This window comes from Symphalangus syndactylus, chromosome 2, assembly GCF_028878055.3.
Source record: "Symphalangus syndactylus isolate Jambi chromosome 2, NHGRI_mSymSyn1-v2.1_pri, whole genome shotgun sequence".
NCBI lineage: Eukaryota > Metazoa > Chordata > Mammalia > Primates > Hylobatidae > Symphalangus > Symphalangus syndactylus.
Window position 1 is genome coordinate 36,181,424 of NC_072424.2, and position 10,434 is coordinate 36,191,857.

At 53.0% G+C, this 10,434-nt stretch overlaps 1 protein-coding gene across 1 annotated transcript; it reads left to right on the forward strand.

Moving 5' to 3' along the window:
* The first annotated feature begins 531 nt into the window (after positions 1-531).
* CUEDC2 (CUE domain containing 2) lies at positions 532-10,372 on the forward strand. Its single transcript, XM_055250922.2, has 9 exons — positions 532-738; positions 8,422-8,505; positions 8,828-8,971; positions 9,060-9,121; positions 9,226-9,356; positions 9,442-9,624; positions 9,761-9,822; positions 9,903-9,963; positions 10,049-10,372. The coding sequence occupies exons 2-9, from the start codon at positions 8,432-8,434 to the stop codon at positions 10,193-10,195; spliced, it is 864 nt and encodes a 287-aa protein (XP_055106897.1). The 5' UTR covers positions 532-738; positions 8,422-8,431; the 3' UTR covers positions 10,196-10,372.
* The last annotated feature ends 62 nt before the right edge of the window (positions 10,373-10,434 follow it).

Here is a 10,434-nt window from a genome sequence, read left to right on the forward strand (position 1 = left end):
AGAAAGGAAAATAAAGAAAGAAGAAAAGAAAAGAGGCCAGGCGCGGTGGCTCATGCCTGTAATCCCAGCACTTTGGGAGGCCGAGGCAGGCGCATAACGCACGAGGTCAGGAGTTCGAGACCAGCCTGGCCAACATGGTGAAACCCCTTTTCTACTCAAAATACAACAAATTATCTGGGCGTGGTGGCGGGCGCCTGTAATCCCAGCTACTCAGGAGGCTGAGGCAGGAGAATCTCTTAAACCCGGGAGGCGGAGGTTGCAGTGAGCTGAGATCGCGCCACTGCACTCCAGCCCGGGCGACAGTGCGAGGCTCCCTCCCAAAAAAAAAAAAAAAAAAAGACGAAGAAGAAGAAAAGAAAAAAAAAGAGAGAGAGAGAGACGAGAGAAAGAGAGAGAAAGAAAGAGAAAGGTTTCGGGTCTCTGACGGAAGAGAAGGAGCAGGACAGGGATGCAGTCCTACCCACTTCGACTCCACCCCCTCTCAAGACCTTCACGCCTAACTCCTCCCTACGCGCAACAAAACTGGCCGCCACGGGAGCCCGTCCATAGCCCTGGGACGTTTGAGAATTAGCGCAGAAGCTCCGCCCTGTTGTAGGCAACTTGCCCTTCTCAAACATGGCCGCCACGGCGCCTCTGGAAGGGAACCGCTCTGGGCCCCGCCTTTGATCTCGTTGGTGGGGCTGGGGGATGAGAGCTGCACCGCGCGGGACAAGTCGCCGGCGGCGCCCGACGGAGCAGGTGATTTCCCCTCCTGCCCCCGGCCCAGGGCTAGGAGAGTCGCGGAGAGCGCTGACCCAGGGTACCCGTCCGATGTGTTCCCCCACGGTACCCCCCCCGGGGCCCGTCGGACCCCCATCTCTGATTCTCGCCGTGGCCTGTATCAAGGCACATCCAGTTTGCTCAGGCCTGCCTCGTCATGTGTCCTCCAAGGCCACAGCCGCATCCCTGTGCCCTCGGGCCCACTATTCTGGACGCTTACGGGTGTCCCGCTAGCGGGTTTAGGGAGCTGCTGCTTCAGGGGTCGTCCATCATCGCGGTCCCACTTCCTGTGCTCGCCCTCCCTGTTTGTGCTCCCGCCTGACTTTGGATGCAGGGATCCCTTGTTCCCCTCAATGCCCTTGGTGCCTCTGAGGTCTGACTTGGGTATCAGAGGACAATGATATCCTCTGAGGCCTGCGTTATGGGTCCAGGGCCTCAGGAACCGGGCTTCACAGGGGCTGGGAGAAGCAGTGAAGACCTCCATGCTAGACCCCTTGCTGCCTCCCTGAGAAGTTCGCTGGGACTCCTTTCACACTAGCTCCCAGGATTCCTCCTCCCACATGGCCTGCTCTCCCTCCACTTTAAGCACCTCCCCACCCCAAGGGAGCAGCATAGTACTTCTTACCCCACTCTCACTTAAATTTGTCCACAGTGTCTCTATCTAGCATCTGCAGGGTCCAGGCCTGTGCTGCTCTTGGGAAGCTCCCAGGCTAGCTGGGAGCAGTGAAGGTGGAGCAGTTAGGGTTGGCTGCAGAAAGGGAGTCCTGCAGAATGAGATTTGGAGAGGCAGAGGGAAAGATGCTCTGAGCTGGGAGAATGGTGTGAGCAAAGATTCTGAAATAGGCAATATAGCCATCCAGGCAGGAGAGGAGATTCAGAATATAGGATGGGGCCACACAATTTGCATCGTGAGAGGTGATGTAGTGTGGTGGTTAACAGTGAGGGTTCTGGAGCCAGACAGCCTGGGTGTAAATCTGCCGTTAAGTTGCCCTGTGACCTTGGGCAAGTTACTTAACCTCATAGTGCCTTCATTTCCTTTCAGGTAAAATGCGGATAATATGGCCGGGCACGGTGGTTCATGCCTGTAATCCCAGCACTTTGGGAGGCCGAGGCGGGTGGATTGCCTGAGGTCAAGAGTTCGAGACGAGTCAGGCCAACATGGTGAAACCCCGTCTCTACTAAAAAATACAAAAAAAATTAGCCAGGCATGGTGGCATGCAACCGTAATCCCAGCTACTCGGGAGGCTGAGGCAGGGGAATTGCTTGAACCAGGGAGGTGGAGGTTGCAGTGAGCCGAAATCGCGCCACTGCACTCCAGCCTGGATGGCAGAGCGAGACTCTGTCTCAAAAAAATAAATAAATAAAATAAAATGGGGATAATAATAGTATCTACATTTTAGAGTTATTGTAAGGATTAGGTAAGTTAATACACGTAAAAGTGGTTAGGACAATGCCTGGTAAGCAGAGGCAATAAATGCTAATATTACCATCATCAGAGGCATTTAGGCAGGACTCATGGCAGGATGACAGTCACATTTGGTAGACACCATCAACCAATGATCTCTAATTTGGGGCCCCCAAGAAGTAATGGGGTTCTGTGGGCTACATCTGGAATTTGAAATGTCTCATGGAAGTCTACGGCTATACCACCCTGAACGCGCCCGATCTCATCTGAAATATCTCATGGAAATCATGTTCTTACCCTGAAAGCTGGCTGCTTAGGTGCTACTTAGGAAACCAGTCTGGCAGACTAGATCTTCCCCAACTCAGGGGCTATGCGGGGAGAAGTATTAGGAGCCCCTGAGCAGGAAGGATGTGCTGAGGAAGGCTACCGGGGATGGGGAAGGGTAAAAGAGCTTAGAAGCCTGGGTGAAGTTTGGGTAGACCAAGAACAGGAGGAGGGAGGGAGGATGTTCCCTTGGAAGACAAACTAGAGAAAAGCTTAGGGGAGCAAGTCTTTTTATTTGGGGACAGTGAAGAGTTTCCTAAAAATTCCCTGGCCCCCAGGCCTTGGCTAAAAACCCAGAAGCATGAGACAAATCCCTGAGAAGCTTCTTCCCTAGAAACTGGGCTTTCAGGCCGGGTGCGGTGGCTCACGCCTGTAATCCGAGCACTTTGGGAGGCCAAGGCGGGCAGATCACCTGAGGTCGGGAGTTCGAGACCAGCCTGACCAACATGGAGAAACCCTGTCTCTACTAAAAATACAAAATTAGCCGAGCGTGGTGGCACATGCCTGTAATCCCAGCTACTCAGGAGGGCTGAGGCAGGAGAATCGCTTGAACCCAGGAGGTGGAGGTTGCAGTGAGCCAAAATCGCGCCATTGCACTCTAGCCTGGGCAACAAGAGTGAAACTCTGTCTCAAAAATAAAATAAAATAAATAAATAAATAAAATTTTTAAAAAAGGAAAAAAAAAAAAGAAACTGGGCTTTCAGCCAAGTTTCAGTCACCACCACACAGTGGCTCATGCCTGTAATCCCAGCATTTTGGGAGGCCGAGGCGGGCAGATCACCTGAGGTCAGGAGTTCGAGACCAGCCTGGCCAACATGGTGAAACCCCGTCTCTACTAAAAATACAAAAAATTAGCTGGGCATCGTGGCAGGCGCCTGTAATCCCAGCTACTCAGGAGGCTGAGGCAGGAGAATCGCTTGACCCTCTCAGGTTCACACCATTGCACTCCAGCCTGGGCAACAAGAGCAAAACTCCGTCTCAAAAAAAAAAAAAAAAAAATGAAAGAAAGAAACTGGGCTTTCATGCAGCAGCCATAGGCCTTTGTCCCAGCAGAGTCTACCATGCAACTGACAGCCCAGGATTCAAGGGTGATGTAACCCAGGGTCGAGGTAGGTCCCTGGAGGCGGCTCTACCCTGAGGGAGCTGCATGATGGGATCTAGTATGCCTGGGCTGAGCCATTCTGCTCTTCTTCAGGGCCCATGAGGGCTCTGGAGCAGGTGGTAAGAATGCCCCTGGTAGGCTGGGGCTTCTCAGTCCTGCTTTCCAAAGTGACCCCTGTGCTATGAGCAACTCTGTTACCACTCAGGGGACCAGGCAACTGTGAGCATAGAAGGTAGCCCTGTCCCAACCCACTTGAAAGTCTTGATATCCTCCCTTCCCCAGAGTAGCCCCTAGAATAGATGCTGAACTAGGTGACCTGGATTTAAATCTGACTACCGCAGTCAAGCCAGGTGACTCTGGGCAAGTCATTAAACACACTGAACTTCATTTCTTCATAGGTAAATTGGGGTGTAACTGTTTATTGAGTGCCCACTTCATGAGAGATGCTGAGTATACACTGGTGAATATCAGCCCGGTGTGTAGTCCCTGCTTCGTGAGACAACTGGAAGAAACATTAAACATTGTCCAAATAATAATTATGGCTGTGAAAGGTGCTGCTAGTCAGAAAACTTGCAGCCTGCATAGAGAGTGTAATATGGCAGAGACCAAACCAGTTCTAGGTCAGGGGTGATGTCCCTTGAGGAAGGGAATTATTTTATTTTTATTTAAAAATATTTATCTTTTTTTTTTTTTTTTTTTTGAGACAACGTCTCGCTCTGTCATCCAGGCTGGAGTGCAGTGGCGCAGTCTCGGCTCCCTGCAACCTCTGCCTCCCAGGTTCACGTCATTCTCCTGCTTCAGCCTCCCGAGTAGCTGGGACTACAGGCGCATGCCACCACCCCCAGCTAATTTTTGTATTTTTAGTAGAGACGGGGTTTCACTGTGTTAGCCAAGATGGTCTTGATCTCCTGACCTCGTGATCCAACCCCCTGGGCCCCCCAAAGTGCTGGGATTACAGGCATGAGACACTGCACCTGGCCTAAAAATATTTTTCTACAAAAAGAGAGATGGGGTCTTGATATGTTGCCCAGGCTGGTCTTAAACTCCTGAGCTCAAACGATCCTCCTACCTCAGCCTCCCAAAGTGCTGGAATTACAGGCATGAGGCACCGTGCCCAGCCAAGGAGAGGAATTTTAAAATGAGACCCAAAAGATCAGAGTCACAGTAAGTGAAGGGGTGGAGGCAGAAGCGTGCCCAGGCCAAGGAAGTAGTTTGTGTAGCCCTAGCACCTAGAAAAATGCCCACACTGGCTAGGTGCTCGATACATACTTGTTGACCTGTTCCATTCCCATCTACATGCTTTTAACTCCCAAAAGTCTGTTTGGGAGTCAGGAGCATGTGGGTGGTAATGAATGGCTCCAGACCCATAGGTCCAAATGGCAGCTCATCGTCCCACTCAGATGATGAGGCAGAAGGCTCAGAGGGTATATACTACCTTGCCATGAAAGAGTTTGAGTGTTGGCAAACCGAAAGAAAGCCAGGGTGGGGCCGGGTGCTTTGTCACGCCTGTAATCCCAGCACTTTGGGAGGCCAAGGCAGGTGGATCACCTGAGGTCAGGAGTTCAAGACCTGCCTGGTCAACATGGTGAAACCCTGTCTCTACTAGAAATACAAAAATTAGCCAGGTGTGGTGGCACGTGTCTGTAATCCCAGTTACTCGGGAGGCTGAGGCAGGAGAATCGCTTGAACCCAGGAGGCAGAGGTTGCAGTGAGCCAAGATGGCGCCACTGCACTCTAGCCTGCGCAACAGAGTGGGGCTCTGTCTCAGAAACAAAACAAAACAAACAAAACAAAAAATCCAGGGCGAAGGTAGGGAAATGATCCAGGAAGGTATGGTGCATGGTGAAGCTGGAGAGAGATATAGACAGGGTAAGGCCCGCAATGGAAAGCCATGAAAAGATTCTGGACTTCCCTGAAGGGTAGCAGGAAGGCATTGATAGATTTTAAGCAGGAAAAGATGTGATTTTTTTTATAAAGATCACATAGCTGTGGTGTGGAGAATAGGTTGTTGGGGGGAAGATGGAGTGGGGAGAAGGGTTAGGAAGGTCTTGCAGGCAAGAGATGGAGAAGAGTGGGAGTAGAGATGGAGAGAAATAGATGTGGCAAGAGATAATGATTAGGGCTGGGCGACTGATTGGATGAGCGAGAGCAAGGGGTAGGATGGTGTCAAGGATAATTCCCAGATTTGTGGCAGGAACAGCCGGGTGCCTGGACGTGCATTTACTGAGGATGGCCTTGGAGGAGTAAAGCACTTGAGAGAACGTCAGTTTGGGACATGCTAAGTGTGACATGCCTATAAAACATACACGTGGCAGTGTTAGGGAGGTAGATGTCCAAGTCTGTAGCTCAGAGGAGACTGGACTAGAGGACTGGACATTTGGGAATTGATGACATGGCATTGGTACATAAAGATGTGGGCCCAGATGAGATCTTCCAGAGAGAGAGAGAGAGAGAGAGAGAGAGCGCTGCAGTGAAGAGAGGCAGCCTTGCATGTGAGGAACTCCCACATTTAGAGGGCAGCAGAGAAGGGGACAGAGAAAGGGCCTTCGAAGAAATGGCCAGAGAGGTAGAAGGAAACCAGGAAAGAATGGCATCTCAGAAACCAAAGTTGGAGCTGCTGAAAGGGCAAATAGAAGGTGAAACCATGAGAAATTGCCTCATCTTTTTTTGTAGATCAAAACCAGACAAAATTGGCAAGCTCATATGGTTCAACCTAATTAGACCAAAACCTGGAAAAAGTAACTGATGACCTCAGTCTAAGAAATTTTGAGGCCGGGCACGGTGACTCATGGCTGTAATCCCAGCACTTTGGGAGGCTGAGGTGGGTGAATTGCTTTGAGCCCAGGAGTTCGAGACCAGCCTGGGTCTCAAACCCTGGACTCAAAACATGGCAAAACTGCATCTCTACTAAAAAAACAAACAAACAACAACAAAAAACTAGTAGGTGGTGCGCGCCTGTAGTCCCAGCTACTCTGGAAGCTAAGGCAGGAGGATGGCTTGAGCCGGGGAGATGGAGGTTGCAGTGGGCTGAGATCATGCCACTGCCCTTCAGCCTGGGTGACAGAGCCAGACCCTGTCTAAAAAAAAAAAAAAAAAAAAAAAAAAAGAAGAAATTTTGGTGGAGATTTTGGAGCAGAAGCCAGACTCAAGATAGGGAGAAGTGGATAGAATGCAGATAAGAAGGAAAGAAGGAAGTAGAATTGACGGACTTGGTGATTGACTGGTAGGGATGAAAGAGGGCAAAATCAAGGGTAATCCCCAGGTTTCAGCTTTGGCAGCTGAGTGAGTGGTGTCAGCTGATGAAGCAGATGTGTGTTTGGAGGGGGAATGTGCGCAGATCAGTAGTCTATCATGAGTGTGAGGTGCATGGAACTGGTGGTGCCTCTGAGCCTTCTGAGTGGGATGATGAGCTGGCATTTGGACCTATGGGTCTGGAGCCATTCATTACCACCCACATGCTCCTGACTCCCAAACAGACTTTTGGGAGTCAAAACCATGTAGATGGGAATGGAGCATGTCAACAGGTATGTATTTAGCACCTAGCCAGTATGGGCATTTTTCTTTTTCTTTTTTTTTTTTTTTTGAGACGGAGTCTTGCTCTGTCGCCCAGGCTGGAGTGCAGTGGCGCGATCTCGGCTCACTGCAAGCTCCGCCTCCCAGGTTCACGCCATTCTCCTGCCTCAGCCTCTCCGAGTAGCTGGGACTACAGGCGCCCGCCACCACGCCCGGCTAATTTTTTGTATTTTTAGTAGAGACGGGGTTTCACCGTGGTCTCGATCTCCTGACCTCGTGATCCGCCCGCCTCGGCCTCCCAAAGTGCTGGGATTACAAGCGTGAGCCACCGCGCCCAGCCCATGGGCATTTTTCTAGGTGCTAGGGTGACACTCATGAATAAGACAGAGTGTCCCCCTCGTCCCCACCTTGCTTTGGAGCTTCTATTTTATGGGGGCAGACAGACAATAGGCAAATAAGCACAAAATAATGTTAACGGTAGTAAGTGCTATGTAGGGTTAAGGGGCATGGAGAAGACTTACTTGTCATAGGTTAGTCAGGGAAGGGCTCTCTGAGGAGGTAACATTTGAGCAGAGCCCTGAGGAGTGACTGGACGAGCCATGGATGTCCCGCAGGACACAGACAGGAGGAAGCTCAGCAAGTCTGAGGGACAGCAAGGTGGGCGGGAGCGAGCCAGGGAGGAGGGACTGGAGGCTGGAGAGCTGGGAAAGGGCCAGATATGTGGGCTCCACAGGCCTTGGGGAGGAGGATGGAAAGTGCTGTGCAGATAGTCCCAAGCTGCAGGAAGGGCAGGGACTGGGCGAGAGGAGAGAATCCATGAAAGGCTTCCCCTTCTATCTGGGCCCCAGAGCCAGAAAAGCCCCTTTGTGCAGAGGGTGGGTGGCCTGTTCTGGGTGGGGGAAGGGCTGTGCTTGGTCCTGAGGCCGAGCCTTTAGGGGCTGGACAATGGGTCCCCTTGTGGTTGGACTTGGGGGCCAAGGGGCTCCCTCAGTGATGGGATTCCTGAGCCAGGAGGCATGTGACCCCAAGACCTTGTCAGAAGGTCTGGGACTGCTGTTGGGGAATGGGGTAGGGGGGTGGGGAGAGGTTGGGGGGCGCCTCCTCTAGAGGCTGTCTCCAGACACAGTGCCCTGTCCTGTCTCAGGCTGAAGGAGATGAGATGGGCGGAGGAGGGGGCATGGTTCTGCTTGGGGGAACAGAGAGGGCAGCATCAACAGATGGTTCCACAGCAGGCCAGGAGGGAGGAGCCGCTGCCCCCAGGCCTAGTGGGTGGGGGCAGGCAGAAGAGGTCCTGGCCATCCTGTCTGTGTCCTTTCAGAAGAGAGAGCATGGAGCTGGAGAGGATCGTCAGTGCAGCCCTCCTTGCCTTTGTCCAGACGCACCTCCCGGAGGCCGACCTCAGGTAGAGATGGCTCCCCTGGAAGGCTCATGTCAGTGCTGGAGCTGGAGCTGCCGGGCAGTACTGCGGGTCCTGGCCAATGGAAAGACGGCAGGAGGGCTGACTAGGATTTGCTGAGAGGTCTTACCTCTCATCCTGTCCCTGTCACCTTTGTTGGGCAGATGGGAAACCATAGCTCTGAGGGAGGGGGTTATACTCTCTGGCCTTAAGGATAAAGGTCTAGCTCATAGACCCCATGAAGCTGAGGGCTGGAGTCTCAGGACAGGTGGGGGTGCTGGAGGCATCCAGTGTCCTACCCAGGGCTTGTCCTGTTCCCTTCCTGCAGTGGCTTGGATGAGGTCATCTTCTCCTATGTGCTTGGGGTCCTGGAGGACCTGGGCCCCTCAGGCCCATCGGAGGAGAACTTCGATATGGAGGCTTTCACTGAGATGATGGAGGCCTATGTGCCTGGCTTCGCCCACATCCCCAGGTAGGTTCTGGCTAGGGCCAGGAGGAGGAAGAGGCTGGCTGATTATGGGGTGGGCAGAGTCATTCTCTCACTGCCCTCATCTTTTCAGGGGCACAATAGGGGACATGATGCAGAAGCTCTCAGGGCAGCTGAGTGATGCCAGAAACAAAGGTGAGTCTGGGGCTCTGGGCACCTGGGTGATTCATAATCCCGCCCCTCCAACTCCCTGCTCCCCAGAGCCTTGGCAAACCTGATGCTCTCTTTGCCTCTTTAAGAGAACCTGCAACCGCAGAGCTCTGGTGTCCAAGGTCAGGTGCCCATCTCCCCAGAGCCCCTGCAGCGGCCCGAAATGCTCAAAGAAGAGACTAGGTCTTCTGCTGCTGCTGCTGCGGACACCCAAGATGAGGTACTGGTAGAGGAGGGTACCGATGAGGGACCTAGGGGGCTGGAAAGGGGGGAGTATTGCCTCTTGTTAACGTTTGTACCCTTAGGCAACTGGCGCTGAGGAGGAGCTTCTGCCAGGGGTGGATGTACTCTTGGAGGTGTTCCCTACCTGTTCGGTGGAGCAGGCCCAGTGGGTGCTGGCCAAAGCTCGGGGGGACTTGGAAGAAGCTGTGCAGATGCTGGTAGAGGGAAAGGAAGAGGGGCCTGCAGCCTGGGAGGGCCCCAACCAGGTATCTTCTCCCAGCACCCTCTACCATGTAGCCTCAGCTACATTCCACCTTGGTGTTAAGCCCCAACCCCTACCTATCCCCATCTGTTTCCCCTGCTGGTGCCCTTGGGCCTAGACCAGGCCTCCCCTCTCCGCAGGACCTGCCCAGACGCCTCAGAGGCCCCCAAAAGGATGAGCTGAAGTCCTTCATCCTGCAGAAGTGAGTCTGGGCTGGGCTGGGCTGGGCCCTAGAGGGTCTTCCCAGGGTGACAGGAGCTTCACCCAGCCAGTTTTTGACAGGTACATGATGGTGGATAGCGCAGAGGATCAGAAGATTCACCGGCCCATGGCTCCCAAGGAGGTGAGAGAGTTAAGGGTTGCTGGGGATGTGGAATGGGTGGGACTGGCTCCTGGCTTCTGCCACTCACTGCCTGATTGCCTGACAGGCCCCCAAGAAACTGATCCGATACATCGACAACCAGGTAGTGAGCACCAAAGGGGAGCGATTCAAAGATGTGCGGAACCCTGAGGCCGAGGAGATGAAGGCCACATACATCAACCTCAAGCCGGCCAGAAAGTACCGCTTCCATTGAGGCACTCGCCGGACTCTGCCCGAGCTGTCTAGGCTCAGATCCCAGAGGGATGCAGGAGCCCTATACCCCTACACAGGGGCCCCCTAACTCCTGTCCCCCTTCTCTACGTCTTTGCTCCATAGTGTTAACCTACTCTCGGAGCTGCCTCCATGGGCACAGTAAAGGTGGCCCAAGGAAGGTGTGAGTGCATTCTGGTCATTTCTGCCTCAGGACTGGGATACTATGCCTGTCTGACCTTT